Source organism: Pogoniulus pusillus, chromosome 4, assembly GCF_015220805.1.
Source record: "Pogoniulus pusillus isolate bPogPus1 chromosome 4, bPogPus1.pri, whole genome shotgun sequence".
NCBI lineage: Eukaryota > Metazoa > Chordata > Aves > Piciformes > Lybiidae > Pogoniulus > Pogoniulus pusillus.
In genome coordinates, this window is record NC_087267.1 from 33,462,956 (window position 1) to 33,482,038 (window position 19,083).

A 19,083-nucleotide genomic window follows, 5' to 3' on the forward strand; every position below is an offset into this window, starting at 1 on the left:
GCTCAGTCTCAGCTATCACTTATCTAAAATTGCATGACATGTCAGTAGATTTGCCAGGACAACTGCTGAACAAACTAAATGACCTTCCTGAAGCAAACACAAACCCAGTGAGACGGCATTAAAAGATTATATGATGACCCAAGTCACAACTATCCTTGGTGATCTTAGTGTTCGTTCTATCTATCTATCTATCTATCTGCTTTCTGTATTTCCCTTTGCTTCTTGGTAGAAGGGAAAGGAGGCTTGGGGAAGGAAAGGGAGATTAAAGCAAGAAAAGCAAGTGTATTTGTGGCTCTTCAAGGCTGACTGATTAGCTTACTTGTGGATGCTGCTGCAAAAGACATAGAGCGAAGACTGACCTCAGACAGATGATGTGCTTGTGTAGGGTGCTCAGACTTCATGTGCAGTGGGAGTTTTCAACACTCACTACCTCCGCACAGAAGAACTGATGTTCTTTCCCAGTTCCTTGGTGTGTCCTTATGTCTATTGTATGTTAAGTTCCATGAGCATCAAATGCTAAAAAAAACCCTTTCATATGAAGCTAAGGTCTGCAGCAAATCATGTGAGAATGATACTGGTATTATTTTTCCAACCTGCCTCTCTGCCAGAGATGACTGCTTCTGTAGCAGATGCAGAAGGAAATGTCACACAGTATCACAGTATCAACAAGGTTGGAAGAGACCTCACAGATCATCAAGTCCAACCTGTTACCACAATTCTCAAGGCTAGACCATGGCACCAAATGCCACATCCAATCTTGCCTTGAACAGCCCCAGGGACGGTGACTCCACCACCTCCCCGGGCAGCCCATTCCAGTAGCCAATGACTCTCTCAGTGGTCATGCACCAGAAGCTACAGCTCAGGGCCTGGTGTCATAGCTTAAAACTTGCATTCACTAGGAAGGTGATGAGCTGACAGACGCTGAATTGGGCTGAGTGTGGTAACATGCCATTTTGCTGATTCTTGGCAGCCATCTATCATCACAGGAAGACCAAGCTGTCATGTAGCTTTGTTTTGATAGCAAAGGTTTGTTTTGATAGCATCTTAACTGAATCATCTGAGAAGAAAACCCCCAGTTTTAATATGGGTTTATATTGCAGCCCAATCAGTTCCCTACATTGCTCCAATGTACTGTCCAACAAGTGGTCATGAGCTGGGGCAAGCACAACATACTTCAGTGGGTGGGAATGAGAAATGGAAAATGGGTGATTTGATAGGAGTGCTTTAATCAGGTTATGCTTCTCAGCATGGACCTTTACCGTTAGTCTCTATGACAAAGTTCTATTGGGTCAACTATATCAATAAAGCCCGTGGAGATCTTCACCAATAAGACTATACTTTAAAATACTCTATTTAGTATGCTGTAAGACTGTACACACACAGAGCTCTAAAACGATTTTGCTTTCTTGAAGCAGAAGTTAACCATGTAATCAGAACACCAAACATGGATAATTTTTTTTCTTCACATTAACAGTAGAAATAGTATGATCTTGCCGACTGCTCACGTTTTGACATTGCCAAAACATGCAACATCAGGCAAGAAAGACATTTCTCAGTATTTTCCAGTAGGAAGGCCCGAGGTGCCTGAAGACGTCCGCTGCTACACTGCGGGGCAAGGGGCCCCTCTTCCTGTCAGGACATGTCGGACTCCCTGCAGTGTTGCTTACAGCCACCCAAAAGCAACTCACAGCCCCTTACAAACACCGACGTGAGGGCAGCACTGCCGCCTTGCAGCTCGACGTGCGGACAGTCGTACATTAATGTGTATGTAGATGTAGATACAAATGTGTGTATGCACACGCGGGGAGCAGTGCCCAGCGAGGACCCCGCGCCCGGCCTGTCACCTGCCGCGGCCTGCCGGCCATCTTCCCGCCGCCCGATGTTTACCACAGCAGCGGTGCCGCCCGCGGGCCGGCCCCACGGGGCGCACTTCGCCCCTTCTCGGTCACCGCCACCGCGGGGAGCCCCCGGGGCACTCTCTGCGGCTTCTGGCTTCCACTCAAGGAGAGAACACTTTTCCTTTGGGCTTTTCAGTAGGATGCTTCGCGAGGAGGCGACAGCTCCCAAGACGTCCCCCGTTCACAGGCCTTGGGGCGCAGGGGGACACAGCGCTGCGCGACTACAGGTCCCGACATGCCGCAGCGCCGACCGCTGGCTCCCGATCCCCCAGCTGTAGGCACCCACCGCCCCGCCATTGTACTTCTGCCAGAGGAGATCTGACTTCGCTCCGTTCTCCTTTCCACCCTTCCCCGCCTTCCAAATGGTCTCTTCCAGTGCTCCATTGGACACCCTTCGGAACGTCCCATCCATGCGAAAAAGGAGGTGTTTACAGAGTGGGGAAAGACGAAGTCCTCCCTCGAGGCTGGGCTAACTGGTGATTGGCATGCGCGTTCACCCATAGTACGAGGCCGCCGGCAGAGGAGCCAGTGGGCGTGAGGCAGAGGCGGGGCCGCTTCTCTCGGAGGGCCGGGTGTAGGAAGCACCGGAGGAGCGGGCGCCGCGCCTGCGCGACGGGAGGAGGTGGGGACTTTGTCGTGTCCCTGTGTCGGCAGCAACGTCCAGGCAGGGTCGGGCGGAGGGAGGGGAGGATGGAACGGGCGGCCGAGCGGCCGTGAGAGGGGTGGGGAGCCGCGGCGCGCTAGCAGGCCGCGGGGCAGGCCCGGAGTGTTGGGAGAGGCAAAGGAAGCGGACGACTGACGGACTCGTGCGGCGCAAGGGGCTCGAGGCGGAGAGCAGGCGGGCGGCCGGGGCTGTGGCTCCCGCTCCGCAGGGCGGGCAGCGGGGCAGAATGAGCCAGGAGGAGATCCTGAGGAAATTCATTATGCGAGTCCAGGCCATGAAGGACACGGACCACAATGGGGAAGACAACTTCGCCAGCGACTTCATGGTGAGGGGCGGCGGCGCGGCTGGGGGGGAGGTGCGGGCAGGGCTCACGTCTCTCCTCGAAGGGGGGGGTGAGGTGGTCCCGCGGGGGGGTCGAGGTGCCGCGCTGCCCCCGCAGCCCCTTGCCTATTTCCTTGTGGCTAAGGGAGCATGAGGGGAAGCATCGCTTCCCAGGGAGTGACCTGCTATTGTGTAGCCCCGAAGCTCGGTCGTCTCTCCTGTGCTCCCCACCACTTTCTGAGCTCGGCGAGGTGGAGGTAGCTGCCTTAATTTGCCCTTCTTCCTGCCTCCTTCACCCGGGAAGGTTTGTCACCGTAGCCCCCTGTCCCGGCCCTACGGAGATCCTGAAGAGATGGTAGGTGATCGGCTGTTGCAAAATTAAACGGGAACCTCCTCGCCGCCCCCCCCCCCCTCCACCCTCCGCCCCTCCTTCCTTCTCTGAACAGATAAAGGGGACAGAGGCGGCTCAGGGAGGGCTGTTAGCGCTGCTTCTTCCTCGCCGCTCCTTTTCTTGCGGAGTTGCCATGTGTAATGTCATCTGGGGATAATCGAGCACTCCTTCCTTCCTTTACCCTTTATCTGCCCCTGTAGCCGCCTGCTTGAGATGTCTCTTCTTTCTGAGGAGATAAGTTAAATATATGGAATAGGCTTCGGATGAATACTCATATTCCCTTCCCCAACATCTCCCTTCTCTCCCTATGCCCCATCGCAGCCCTGCCTGTATCCCTCGTCCTTTCTTCGTTTCAGATCCGTTCACCCTCACCCTTTGGTTAACGTGTGCTGAGGGAAGAATTTATTGGAGAACGAAGTCTTTTCCTGGTTTGTTTTAGTTGTTTAATCGGGCTGTTAAAACGTTTGAAGAGGTTTATCTTTTGAATAAATGGTCTGAGCTGTGAACAATAATTTTGGTCGGGCAGATGCCACTGACACCTAAATACTTACACACTGACACTTAAATATTTAGCATGAAAATACAATTTTGACCCACAGGAGAGCCGAAGATGGCCGAGTTAGCGATGTACATGTACGCAGGTCTTTAGCTTATATTATTATCTGCTGCTACTAGGAATCAGAACTGTCAGTCTTTGGTCGTTTGGAAGTAATAAAAAAGAATAAAAATCTCAACGTTAAGTGACACATCAGGGATGGCATGAAACGTGGGGAGGAGATCGCAGATGTTGCGCAAAGTGGAGGGGTGTTGGGAGTGCTGGCAGGTCCAGGGGTGGAAAAGGAAGTGCAGTGGACTTCGGGAAGTAACGAGTTCATCCAGGGTGGGGTGGGAGCCCGTGGGAAATCGGCCACGCTCTTTGAGCAGGATTTTGCAAATACTGAAAGTATGCTGCTGAAACATCTGAGTGTGTGGGAAAGGAAGAGAGAAATATGTAAAATGAGCGGCGTTGGAACGATGGGACACTTCTAAATCTGTTTTGCTGAGTAGAGCATCTTCACAGGAGAATCTAAAGGTTAAATACTTTGACAGAACTGTTTTGTTGAGTGATTGTTTTATTAAACACACATTGAAGTTTTGTGTTGATGCATCTGTCTTGTTCACATAAACAGTGTGTACTTCACAGAAAGGATGGCCTAGATTGAGTGGAAAATGCAGAAGTTTTTAATAGCCTTCACATTAAATACTTTGTACTAGATCTTGTAACTCAGTTCTACCATTTCATGTCTGATACGGTTGATATGGCCTGATGTTTTAGCCGTGTGATAATTGGATCATAAGCACTAGCTCTGTCATCCTTTCTTCTAATCAGTAGTAATTCTGTGCAGAAAAAAAGCTTTTGTTTCAATTTCTCTGTTAGACAGCATGTAGCTTTCAACTGTATAGTCAGTAAGCTTTCCTATTGCTTTCATAGAGCAACAAGAAAAGAGAATGCTGCTGAAAAAACAGGGAAATAGGATTGTAGGAACTGGTGAGGCACTTCAGAAGAAAGATGTATTAGCTGAAACAGTATGAAGTGCTTTGTAAATAATTGCATGCAAGATTTTTTTGTTCTCTAAACACTTTCAAACTTTCATATTTGATTTTTGCATAATAAATGATAGGAAAATGAGGAAACTAGGCTGCTGATCTTTGGCCTTGATGGACATGAATATTGTGACTATGTAGTAAAGCATATTTAAATTAGTATGGCAATAAGAATCAGAATGATTGTTTTATGTGTTTTGTTTTTTTTTTCCACTGAGAACATGTTGGGGTATTCTCTTTGGCTTTTTTTGATGTCTGTTGTTTGTTTGTTTTTTTATGAAACCATGTTTAGATGTGCTTTAAAATTATTCAAAAGGGATTAAAAACCTTGAGTATTCTATTTTCTCTAAGATTTATTAGAGATATTTTGAGGAGTGGAGGAGGGAGGAAGTTGTATTTTCTCATTTAAGTGCAGGATGTAGTCTTGCTGCTAAGCAGTGGGAAATTTGTGGAATAGGAATTGCTGTTACTCATCACTTCATTTCCAAGTCAGAATGGAATCTAAAAATAGGATTGGAATAGAGGGTGCTTGCAATTGAAAACAATTTTCACATCTTTACTGCCTTTGAATATGTTGAGTAATAGGCTCACAGAATTGTATTCCAGGAGCACTGGAAGAAAGGATTGAGAAGCTAGAATTCTGCACATGTAGGCTGATTAGCTTGGCTGGACGTTACTGAAAGTCTATAGCGTAGCTGACTCAGGCTGCTACTTAACAATGCTATTGACATGCCTGAGAACGTGTTCCGCTTGGTAGTTGCTGTTTCTCGTTGCTTTCCCCCCCTCCCCCCCTTTGCTTATAGAATAAATTATATAATTATATAATCTGGGCACCAATAACAAAGTTTTTATAAAAAAAATCAAATTTCTTTAGTTTTAATTTGTCTGCACTAGAACATAAGCAGGAGTTATTATTAGACCACTTCAGTAGTAGGGGTGTGCACAATTAGGTTTAAATTAAGTGGATAGTTTGAAAACAGCATAGGCTTGCCTGTGTGTTTTGCCAGTAAGTACCAGTCTGTGGATGTAGCAAATGGGATTTTGCTAGTATGATTACATCCAAGAGTGTACTTTTTCCTTGGTTTCTGCTGACATTGCTATTTGGGCAAAAGGAAGTAAGTATAGATTGTTTGATGCCTCATGTTGTACAAATACAACCAGCCTGGTCTAGATTCAGATTTTCTATAATGAACATATGTCTTGCATCAAATAAGTCAGAACTTCATGTGAAGATAAAGTGTTTGGAAGTTAAATTTCAGAAAAAAGGTCAGATACTTTTCCCTGATTTTCATTTAATGTATCCACAACTAACACATTATTGTTTCCAATGCAATAGTCTCAGCAAAAGCATTCTTAATATTCTTGTTTCTGTTGTTTGACATAGACTGCAGTTGTTATAGCAGAACTGACAACTGGTGTAAAGCTTTACCTCAAAAATAATTTGCTACATTTCAAATGTTAAATGTATGGTATATGACGGTCTTGGTTAATCCTCTGGGTTATATCTGGCTGGTCTGTTGTCATGGAACACAGAATGGCTGAAAGTGTTTGGGGTTTTGGGGTTTTTGTGTTGGGTACTTGTTAGGGGACCCTCAGCTGTTGTCTGGAGGTAGTTGTGTCAAAATGATCTTGTCTGAGATGATCAGTCAAAGTAATACTGTGGGTTTGGTTTTTTTTTTTATGACTTTGCAAGGAGTTATTAGGTTCCTACTTCTGGTTTCAGGTTTTCTTGTACCTTACCATTGACTCAACAGAACACTGGTAACAACCTCAACTGAATATTGTGTATCTGTATTCTGTTCAATCCATCCTAGTTGAAACTCTTAAGTTGGGAGATAGTAAAAACTGTGTGTGCTTTTCTAAAGTATGAAAGGTAGTTTGAATGTCTCCTTGATTTGAAACAAGTAAAAAGATGGTTTCTGTGCTTTTAACTTTATTTTCAAGATTTTGAAGTAGTTTTACTTCATTGTTCTCTGAAAATCCTATTTTTAAAAAAGGTGAGGTGGAAGGTGCTTGACTTTTAAGGATAAAGGCTAAGCAAATCGTTTGAAACATGAACTTTCAACTTAATGCTTTATCATGTCTTATAAAGTAGACACTTTTTAAGAGAAATATTTTCGTGTCTAAGGCTAAACTAGGAAAAATGCTTTGGAATCAAGTAGATGGTAGACTGTTTCTTGAAACTTCAAAAAGGGATTTAATTGGTGTAAATATAGATTTACGTGAAACTCTTGTAAACTGGGAGCTTTTGAACAAACATCAACAGTTCTGAGCATTTCTCTTCACCTAAGTGTGATAGAATAATTGCCTTGATCTGTATCTTGTACAGCTGATGTGTTATGAGAAGCTCTGCTCTTAGACATGTGTTAATAGCTTGTAGACAACCATCAGTTTAGATATGTTTTGAGTCTTTTTATAACTTCAGGGTAAAAAATGGGTCACTACTACTTACATTCCGTATTATGGTGTAGTTTGAACCTTAATGTATTTTTTTAAGTTTTATTTCCATTAACTGTATTTCAGCTAGATGTTAACTTTATGAGGAAGGGACAGACCAACAATTACTTCCTATGAGCAGTGGCAGTCATTTAGGCCATTCAAAAAGCTTTACTTACAGAGGCTGTATGTGGCTTTAGCACTATGACTGAATACTAATTTCAGTAACCCTTCATTTCAGAAGCTTCTGAAATTTTGTGAAATGCTGTTCTTAAAACGTTGTGCCAAAAAGTGCAATTTTCTGTGAACAACTCTTCATTGAAAATATGCAGCTTCTTTGTCCATTTTGAGGAAACGAGTGCTTTTTCTGTTATTTCAAAGATGCCATTATGAATTTCCATAGTGGCAGTTAAATACAACCAAAAAGCTGCTATAGTGACCCTGGGGTATAAGAACTTGAGAACTTGGCCTAAAATTGTGGTAGTTCTTTCAGGCAAATGAAACTAAAACAAGTCAGTTAGGCAATGGGCTGGGTTGTGTCAAATAGCTTGTGTGGCAATAAGTGCTCCTTGCTCATTCTCTAAAGACAGCCAGTATGAAAATGTACTGTCCCTATGGAGAAAAGGGTTGAGTACTGATTTTGATTACTAGAGAATTGTTCCAGAGGACCAATTATTCATCTTCACCTTGCATCTCATAGCATCCTACATGTACTCCAAATAATTTAAATGGCATGTCAAATACATCTTTCACTTTTATTCTGACCTCAATTCTGCAGTGCCTTTTGCTGTGTTGCATATATTTCTATGTATCTATCTGTATGTATATAGAGATGCCTAAATACCTATATATAGATGTCTCATGTGACTGTAGTTCTTCAACTCTAGACCCTGATCTGTAGCTTTGTACATCTATGTATACTTGCAAATACATGCATCTATAGGTATATCCAGATATGTGTAGATCTGGATGTATATACTACTCTGCATACATGTGGCTGATTGCTGTAGGAAGAATCGTTTCAGAGTGTACATAATTTAGCTTAAAACCGTAATAGGTTCAGAATATTTTTTTTTTGTTGATGTTACTACAGCTAAATAGAAGCTATTAGCTTTCTGCAGGGAAAGGTTACTCTGAATATCTGCTTATCCAATATCTCTGTGCCTGTTAATATTAAATGCAAAAATACTCTGGAGCTTTTTAAATTAATCTTAAAGCCATTAATTTGTAATAAACAAATCCTGTTTGATTTTTTTGTTACTGCTTAAGACATACAGATTTTGTGTTATGTATTGCTGCAGGTCTACTGTACAGGAAATTTTGAGAATGAAAAACCAGTAATGGACTTGGTTACTACTAGCAGTACCTTGAGTACTTATTTGTAGAACTGAAATCAGAAGCTAGATGGCATTTTTCTTCATGGTATTGTAAAACAGCTTTCACTGAGGGAAAGGCATCAGTGCTAAAGGTCAGATATGAAACTGAGTACAGCATAAGTTAATTGAGTAGTGCAGGAGCTCTTTGTGTTGTTAGGAAGTGCAGTATTTGCATCCTGGTGCTTTCCTCGGGCCGCTGTATTCCACAGTTGCTACAGATATGTGAGTGCAGGCTTGGAGAAATCAGCTGTGAATACTTGCCTTAAATGAAATATGGATATGCATTTCTACTTCTGTTAACTAGTGTGTCAGGGTTGGAAAGAGATTAAGCTCATTGCTTTCCTGCTTCATCTGGAAAAATAAAGCAAAACCAAAATAACGTGCCAACATAAACATCAATAATTATTTGTTTGAGTTTGAACAGTCTTGATGTGTCAATGAAGAGTACTGTGGTACAGCTGTGGAGTTTTCGGTCCAGAATCAGGCACCCCAGAGAGCAGCTGTATTATTAGAGTACTGTCTTGAGTCCCACTGCATCTTTGAGAAACAAAATTCTCTTCAGACCCAATACTCCTGAGACTAAGTCCAAAGCTAGTTGCTGTACTAGGGAAGCTGAGCATGCAACAGCAAGGTAAGAAAGGAGTTGTAAGAGAAGAGCGCTGTCAAGTATGTCAGACATCAAGACTGGGAAGTGTTCTAAAGTATCTTTGAATACTACTATGGGGGTGGAAAGGCACTGTGAGGTTAGCATAGGAAAGTTAGTGCTTGTATCTCTCAGGGCTGTGTTCTAGCTACCCTTTTGCCATCAGCTTTAGAATGAAAAAAAATCTTACACTGCTGAAAAGATGAAGTGTAGAAATAAGTTTCCCAAAAGGTACCAGATAGAGGTATAAATGGCTGACCTAGTTTGACTGATCTAATTTTGCTTCCTATCTGTCCTCTTACAAAGTGATACTTTTAATTATTTTGAAAGGTACTTTTATTGGTGGTAATCGATTTCTGGGAAGACTTAAGGGCGATATTGCTCTAATGGAAGTGTTGCGCAAGAAAAAAGCCTAGAAGAATTGAATTATCGACTGTCAAATGTAGCAAGCTGCTGTAGCCAGTTGCTTCAATAGGGGGAAATATCTAGCTATTATAAGAGGACTCATCCTATAAATCATGTTGCCTGATTGGCTAGACATGTCATTAGGAACAAAAACAAATAAGGGTATATGTTGTATTTATTCAGATTTCTAGAAGGAAGCACCAGTAATTCTGACAGTTAATTTTGGACTCCCTTAGTCCCATAAAAATCATTGAATTACCTAATGTTAGGAATGTGCCAAGGGCAACTACATTAGTGAACTGAAAGCTGTACTGTATGGGTCACTTGGTGTGTTCAGTTTTTAATTTGCTATGATCTCAAGAAATCCTCATAGTTGGTAGGTGTTAATAAGTGTATCCTTGTGATTGAGGTTCCTTTCTATTTGAAGGAAAGGCTATAATCTTATGTTGGAGAGCAGACCTTGATTCTTAAACAGTTTTGAAATGTACTAGTTTTAGTTGTGTCAGTGTTAGTGTTTAAAGTCAAGGGTTGTAAAGCATCAGTCTCTAAGGAGAAGTTAATGTAGTTAAACCCATATAACTTTAAAGAGCATATGTACTACTTCAGTCTCTGTTATAGTAATAGTACTGGACTTACCAATTTTAAACTTTTTTACAGTAACTTTCTTCATATGTAGTCTTTGAAGCCATAGATGTGTTAGGTATTGTTCGTTTTTGTAAGGTCAGAGTACAGTGGTGTACTCTTGAACAAATTTGCATTTTACTGCACCTGTCTGTCTTACTGTCTTGTCATTCTTACTGCCACACGTGGATGACATCTGCTTTTTGTTTTTCATCTGAAAGCACACAGATGTTTCATAGTCTTCCTGACCACAGGAAGAACAGCTTCTACATGGGTCAGGGAGATTGAGAGCAGTTTTTAATTTGGTTCTGAAGAGGTAGATGATTACCTTTCATCTGTGCATCTAGGTTGCAATGGAAACAAGGGACTTTCTTCTGGACGACTAATAAAGGACAATCAATGGGAGACTGAAAAGAATGTGGTACATGAGTGGCACATGATTTTACTGAGAATGGGAATTAGCACCTCTGCTATCGTTGCTATCTTTTGTATCTGCTGTAGAGTTAGTATCGTGGATATGCAATCCATGTCTTGTGCTGGGCTGGGTTTCTCGTCAGACAAAGTTCTAGTTTATGCAGGTTTTGCCTGGGCTGGCAGATATCATTCCCAGGTACTGGTAACATTCAAAAGTTTCCAGAATTTTCATATTGTTTTCCATTGTTTATTTTTTTTGTAGAGGTTTTCAATTTTTGTCAGCATGGCATTTGTTATTCCTCTGATAGTTTTTGGAAGACACTGCTATCTTTTTGGAACCCAGTAGTTAGTTCAAAGTATGCTACATGGGGTTTCTGTCTGTAAGTGTTGAAGGGATGTGCCAGTGTAGATTATGCATCATATTGAAATGACTGATTGCTGTGGGAGCTACACACTTCTTGAGAAGCCTGAATGATGTTCCACTTTGTCCTAAATGTTTCACTTCTTATTTGATTCTCTAACATGTAATCCTGTGGTGGAAGTGTGTTGTTTTCTTTTCCCCTCAAGCCACACAGTGCTCTGGTAGACATATTTTCTTGGTGATTTAGTTGTCCATTATTTGCAGAGTCTTACTGCACAAACCCAAGAAATTAATTAACATGAAAAGCAGAAGAGAGGAAAACATTATAAGAATAATGCACTGCACTTAGTCTATGGGTAGGCTGGATTTGTAAGTTGATGACTAGTTGCTCTGTGAGTAAAATCGATCATGGGGATGCCTCAGTTGTAAATATATTGTCTGAATTTTTACATTGCAGAGCTGGGGTGTGTGTGTGTTTGGATTTTTTTTTGGGGGGGTTTGGTTGGTTGGTTGGTTTGGTTTGTGTTTGTTTACTACTACTTTTCTGGTTGTAGAAAATAAATAATAATTATTTCTTTATTTTCAATTTGAATCTTTGCCTTCCTGCATGGGAAACAGGATTAGTACTAGAAGATATGCTTTCATTATTAGTTACTCCCTCATGTATATTCTGATAATTTCAGCAAATAGGTGATTGTTAAATGAAATGAAAGCAGTTGTCCAGTTGGAGTACCCAAGGGAATCATTTATCCCAAAATAAAGCTGGGAAATGAAGCACTGTTCTGGAGGGAAGGGCATATGTAGGTTAGTTTAACCATTTTGAAACCCTGAGAATTCCCACATAAATGAGTTTCTTACAAATTGCCTATAGGGCAGCAGCCCTATTGCACAAAATGCTGAAGCATATAATTTCTTAGTATGGGTAGCCCCAGACAGCTAGAAGTTTTCAAAAATTTCTTTCAGGGTTTCAATTTTCAGTAGTATAGGTGGTTACCCAAAGCCACATTGATTTTTATTATAACTAAATGAAAATGCAAGCCTGATTTTTAACTCATTTCCTGTAAGGTCGCATAAACATTACTGGGTAAATGTTAATGGATGTATATGGAATGGATGTAAATGCTAATGGAGTAAAACGACTAGAGTTTTAGGCAGGTGGGTGGATCTTGGAAAGCAGTTCAGGCACTTGCTGAATTAGTTTTAGTGAGGAAAGGTGGTTTTATAGATACCTCATACTTCTCTGTTATTTCTACGTCATGAAGCACAGGCTTAGAAGGCAAGCCTGCAACTTACATTGTTTTCTTTAACAGCTCTTTGCTATGAAACTGGAGCGCAGGAGCTTTACACTTAAAGCTTTAGGCATGAGTCTGTTTCTTTAAAAAAACGAATGGTCTGAAATAAGTTGTCATTAAGCTGAGTGTTAAACCCTATAGTCACAAATCATTTGGAACCTTTTGTGTTTTCCTTATAAACAAAAGAACCTTTCTAAAGGCTTTTCCACTGTGGTGGGAATTGCCTTGATGTTCTGTGGTAACAATGTTCCATTTGCTGCTTCAACTGCTGACGTATTTTGTTAATATTTTCATTAAGATGCTGAAGCCTGAGTTTACGTTTCTTTATGGTTTATAATTCTCAGGTTTCATTTTCACTGTATTTAGGATGTTGACTTCCTAATTTTGGTAGAAACTTTAAAACCCAAAAACTTTGGCAGAGAGATGCTTAGTTGTCTGGCTTTTAAATTACAGAAATGTGTAGCCTGCAATGAATGATTTAAATTGCAAGACTAATAACACTGAAAAAAAAGTGTCCCAATTCAGCAAGCTGTGCCCATAACTCTATGTATAAACTGTGATTTCCTAAAGAGAAATAATATTTACTTCTAAAATGCCTACTAATTCCACAAGTTAATTTTAATATAGAATAGTCGGGAGGAGAGCTTATATGCAGTGACCTCTGTTATTAAACGTTAGAGCATTTTTGGTGCAGAGCTATAGTAATGTATCTTTCTGGCAGAGCATTTTAAAAATCATTAGCACTGTTTAAATCGGTGATTGTGTGAAAATGAAGCCAGCATCCTGTTTGTACAGTCTTATAGCATACATAATAGGCTTCCTTTCCTGGATTCATAGAAAAAAAAAATAGCTCTGGTGAAGTAAGGCAGTATGATCATCCAGTCAAGAAGGTATGTGGATATGAAAACCTCAGTGATTATATTTTTATCTCTAATGGGTGAAGATAGCTTCCAGACATATTAAGGGTACAGTCAGGCCAGGATGTGTGTCAAAGTGAGAAAAGTATCAGTGAAGTAAAAAAGAGAATTCATTGTAGGGATATTATTTAGCTGATAAGGGATACAATTGAGCTGATTTATTTCTGGAGAGTCAGTACCTTTCAACCAAAAATGACCACAGTTTTAGTCAACTAAAGGTTCTTGTAGGATGTGTCAGCAAGTCACTGGAATTGACATTAGTAAGTCAATGCACAAGTGAATTTCTTGTGTTTCAGTGCTGTGTCCTTTAGATCTTATAAGACCATTGTATTACCACTTCAAAACCTCCAGACCTTGATTTGAAGTTTGGAGTTTCCTGAATCATGTACTGGTTTTATAGACTTTGAGATGTTGTTCCTTGCATACTATGCTACTTGGAAGATTTGTGTCATTTTTAGTTTTCCTTTCTCTGTTAACAGATTCTTGACACTGTGCCATCGAAATTCAGTGTTTATTGGTAACAACCGAGAACATGAAATGTTTTGTTTGTTGGAATGTAGCATACTAACTTGTTATGCTTGAACTCAAGATTTACTTGGGTGGAGACCACAACTGTCTCCCCTTTCTGTGGTAGGTCAGCTTAATGTTTATGTGATTGTTGTATTGTGTGGAAAGTTATCTACATAAACCCTTTCAGTTTATAGACCGGGCTTGAGAAACACCTCCAGAAAAAAGATAAGGATCTTTGCTTGTGCAAACTGTGTTGTGAATTTTAATTCAAATGTCATGGAGGAAGGGTATTCACAGGAGATAGAAGACATTCTTGCTCATGTGAGCTGCTTCTTGCATTCAAACTGCTTTATTTTACTTGGTCATTAGCTTGTTTGATGTAGCTTATGGATATAGTCTAAACAAGATACCTTACAGGAATTCTGCATTTTTGTCTACTGGTAGTTAAATCATTACTGCAAAGTGTCTTATTTTCCACTGGGTGTAGTACTTCTGTCAGATCCTATGCACATGGCAACCTGTATTTTTGATTCAATACTTATCAACTCTGATCAATCTTGAATATTTTATTTTAGTTTTGTTTCTCTTTTTCTGTTGAGAATTTTTTTTTCAGTATTGCTTCCCTTTTACTCCTGTGCTTGCGTTACCTTATCCCTGTACTGCAGAATGATTTCCTTATTTTTTAAACTATCAGTTGTTAACTGGTTTTGGAATTACAGAATGTTAGAGGTTGGAAGGGACCTCTGGAGAACGTCAAATCCAACCCCCCTGCTAAAAACGAGGATCGCCTAGGGTAGTCCACACAAGAATGCATCAAGGTCTCCAGAGAAGGAGACTCCACAACCTCTCTGGGCAGCCTGTTCCAGTGCTCTGTCACCCTCACTGTAAAGAAGTTTTTCCTCATATTGAGGTGAAACCTTTGATGTTCTAATTTGCAGCAGTTGTTCCTTGTCTTATTGCTGTGCACCCTCAGAAAGAGATTCATTCCATCGACTCTCAGTCTTCTCTTCTCGAGACTAAACAGGCCCAGATCTCTGTCTCCCTTCACAGAGGGGGTGCTCAAGTTCCCTAATCATCTCCTCCGTTGGAGTCCCTCCAGGAGATCCTTGTTTCTCTTGAGTGGGGGAGCCCAAAACTGAACACAGTATTCCAGGTATGGTGTCACTAGGACAGAGTAGAGGGGGAGAAGAACTTCCCTAGACCTGCTGGCCATACTTTTCTTGGTGCACCCCAGGATGCCATTGGCTCTCTTGGACACAAGGGCACGTTGCTGTTCCATGGAGAACTAGGACTCTAAGGTCTTTTTCCATGGAGCTGCTTTCCAGAAGGACAACTCCTAACCTGTACTGGTGCCAGCTGTTGTTTCTCCCCAGATGCAGGACCCTGCACTTAACCTTATTGAACTTCATGAGGTTTGCTTTCACCCATCTCTCCAGCCTGTCCAGATCTTGTTGGATGGCAACACAGCCTAACAGGGTGTCAGCCACCTCCCTCCCAGTTTTGTATCATCAGCAAACTTGCTGAGGGTACACTCAGTGCCTTCATCTAGGTTGTTGATAAAGATATTGACCAAAACTGGACCCAGTACTGATCCCTAGGGAACACCACAGGCCTCCAAGTTGACTCTGTGCCACCAACCACAGCCCTCTGAAAGATGGAGGTCATTGCATGGTGAGCAGAAAACCATGTGAATAATTAAATATCTTTCTTCAGCTTTATCTTTGTCTTGCTTTTGAACAAGAACAAACATTAGTTTTATACAGGTTGTTACTGATTTTAATGCAATGAAGACAAATGATTGTCTAGTCATGGTCTAAAATGTTTGTAAGCTATGAAAGCATGGGTAGCTTGCTCAATTTTGGGATTATAATTGAGAAGATGGATTTTTTTTCTTCTTCAATTTGCATTTGTTCATTTTAATTCAATTATCAGAGTAGAACTGGCTGATCTATTTGGGTCTGTTTTAAATCCAAAGCAGAATACTCTTTGCCACAGATTTTATTGACTATCTCCTTAAAGAGAAATTATTTGTAAATGTTATCTAGCTCTAACAATAGATATTATTTTAATGAGTAAAAATCTTAGAAGTTTATCAGCTCTGGACAATGGGTCAAGAATCCTGGGAAGATGGAGAGTGAGGCTTAACCAGAGAAGTTAAAAGCAACTGCAGGAATTAAAAGAGTTTCTTTAAAGTTATTTTGAATGTAATGCACTGCTTTCTCTGCATGTCTGAAAGCTGTACTTTTTTGGTTTCTCTTTGGAGACAATCTTTCTAAGAATCATCATACACACTGTTTCTTATAAGTTTTCATGTTACATTTGTTCATTGACCAGGATTAGTATTCCATATTTTGCAGTAGACTAGGTAGTATTGCTTAGGAATCTGTCTCCTCAAAGGAGGGACTGTAGTAGTGATCTATTGTCTAAGCTTTTTTGAACAGAAACCAGGAGATCAAAGCGTGATTTTATTATCTTGACATAAATATTGAGTCCTGGCAGCTAGGAGGGATGCAGTCAGTATTCAGAGAACACCAGCACAGTTTGCAGTGTGGTTGTGGTGTTATCTTCTAGTAAGCAGTACACTCAATTGCTCTCACGTCATATACTGTTCATCATGATGCATCCATAAGAAGCACTTGTGTCTTGATAAGCCATTGTGATACTTCACTGCTCCTGTGAATTAATTTACTTTGGCTGTAGAGGAGGTATTTCTGCATTTTGCATTTTAAAGCCAGGACGTAGCAATCCTGTATGTTTCATCCTATTACTTGTCATGCAGTTACTGTCTCTTTAGAACAAACGTGTGTTCCTGTCTGGGCTTATTAGCATTAATAGCTGTTCTGGTTCCCCAGTGGAATACTGATGCACAATGCCAGCAACTGGGAATGAGAAGAAGGTTAGCCTTTAAGGGAATGCACAATGCAAGGATTAAGGAGGCCATTGCTTTAGAAAAATACTGCTGTTCTGTGAAGTCAAACTGCAGCAGACATTGAGGTTGAGGTTAAACTTAACTATTGTATTCAAAATAAATTGAGATCTTCTAAAGCTATTGATTCTGTTTAGAATGCTGCCACTTCAAGGGAAAATAAGAGTGAAAAACTTGGTTCGTGCCCTACTTTTACTTATCCTTTCAGTAAGTGTGAGGAGTCCTGATTTTTGGAAATGGTCGTTGTTTCTCCTTCATCCAAACTGCATGCAATATCTAGCCTGTTTCCTAGCTAGAAATACTGCAATAGGCAATCTTCCACATCTGTAGGAGTTTAAAACTTTGGTTTTTTTTCTGACTAAAAGTATGTATGTGTCCACACTGAAAAGATAGTTACGCAGGTCATGCTGCTGTTCACAGCCTTGAAAACTGTTCTTTTTAGGTGTGCAGCATGATGTAGCCTCATTTACTCAGTTGTTCTTTCTTCTTGTGTGAAAACCCCACACTTTGCTTACTGTCAATATTTCCTACCTTAGTTTGTCAAACTTTAGATTTCATACTTTTCTTATGTTTTTATTTCCCAAGAGTTGCTTCCATAGGTTTGAGGAAGTAACTTCGGTAATGCTTATTTCCTTTGTTTCATCTGCTTATTTTGTCATCCTGCAGAGCCATAACTAGTGGTTTCACAAACTTGCATTTCCTCTGAGTAAAAGTGTAATTAAATGTCAATTCTCCAATTTTAGATCTTCAAGTTCAATACTCAGTAAATTGCTAAAAAGTGTGGCTTTTCTGGAGAGAGGTAAAAAAAAATCTTTATGAAGGAGGCAGAAGTTTTTTTGTGGACATTACATGGCATTTTAGTCAACTAAAACAGGAAGGTGTTCTTCACTTATTTGAGTGCAGGTTAGCAGCCTGCTGCTTTTTCTGTATGTTGAGCAATATACTGAGTTGAAAGAGTCAAAATGTGGAAGTGCTGTTTGTGCCAGAACTGTCACCAGCATTTTACAGTCAAACAAGGCTTGACTGCAGCCTCTTCAGGCTTTGTTATTTGATCCACCTGCTGCCTCTTTTCTGATGTGTTCACAGTCAGTCTCTCACTAAGTCAAGTTTTTAAGTCTATGAGTTTACTGAAATGGTTTCCAGTTATCCAGAATTAGGATATGAATTTGAGCACAACTGTAGCATTTAATCTCTTTTTTTTTTTTTAACAAATGTAACAGTAAACAGAGCAAAGAGGAATACTTCATTTGGTGTAGAGCAACTTTACTGTTCCTAGGTGGGCATGTAGTAGCAAGTTACCATGTCAGTAGCAAGTTACTATACAGATAGCATTTGCTGTGATATGAGGAAGAAATGGCAGTGAGGGGGATTAGTGACTTACAAAATAAGGGAAATGGAATTGGAATATACTACTGAGAGTTGGAAAACTGTTAAATTTGGTGTGATGGGTAAGAGATTGCTTTGTAAAATCTCGATGTATTAATAGCTGCTGTAATTGATGTTAAATATTTATTTCAAATTTGTAAAAACAGTCCAGCCAACTTTTACCTGTAGGGGTGGATATGTGACTTTGTTTTGGTGACAGTTCATTGTACCAGAAGTCTTGTGTTGAAGAAGCATGGCTCATGCCAAACCTGAAAAAAAGTCCCAAAGCTGGAGAAGTAGGAGAGCCCTCTATCCATATCTTATAATGGTGTAGATCATCAAAACTCTGTCCTGTATTCCATTTGTTGCCCTCCATAATGTGTGATGGAGAAGAATCAGATGGATAGCAGTTTATACACTTATGGTTCAAGTTAGAGGAAAGCTTCTTTTAAAATATGAAGTGTGCCAAAGAGTTGTATGTGAAGTGCTTTCTTACCTTCTCCTGTAAGATGGAAAGGCCTGGGATGTGGTTGGTGGGTTTGGTGGTTTTTTTTTTTTTTTTGCTTTATCATATTTTTTCTGATTTCTTAATATGAGATACTTGTGATTCTGTCCCACCAATCCATTAGCATGTGTAACTTACAGTGTTGCAATAGCATCTAAATATGAACTACTGAAGAATTATTTCTGAAAGATCCTGCTGTGCTGAACTGGTGGGTTTGTTAGTTGAGTGTTAATGTGGTGTTTGGGACAAAAAAGTAGTATGATTGAGATTATCTTATGCTGTCTAGAAAGGATCTCAAATTGTTAGAAATATTATTGGGGGTTTTCTCTTTTTTAAAAAACAATTCTAGAGTCTGATGCTCATGGTTCAATAGATATGTTCATAACTGGGCAGAAAGATGACTAGGTGAACCTACAGATGAGTTATGTTGGTACTGAGTGCATCTGTATTTGCC

The 19,083-nt window shown here is 40.6% G+C and overlaps 1 protein-coding gene across 4 annotated transcripts in view; it reads left to right on the plus strand.

Moving 5' to 3' along the window:
* Positions 1–2,439: 2,439 nt before the first annotated feature.
* PTPN12 (protein tyrosine phosphatase non-receptor type 12) overlaps positions 2,440–19,083 on the plus strand; it is a 70,023-nt gene continuing 53,379 nt past the window's right edge. For 2 of the 4 annotated variants that reach the window (XM_064142551.1, XM_064142552.1), the window contains exon 1: positions 2,676–2,887. In XM_064142551.1, the coding sequence (XP_063998621.1) occupies positions 2,789–2,887 (99 nt within the window). In that variant the 5' untranslated portion in view covers positions 2,676–2,788. Of the gene's footprint in view, positions 2,521–2,571; positions 2,888–19,083 lie in introns of those variants that run through there. The other 2 variants (XM_064142555.1, XM_064142553.1) reach the window with 2 other exon arrangements.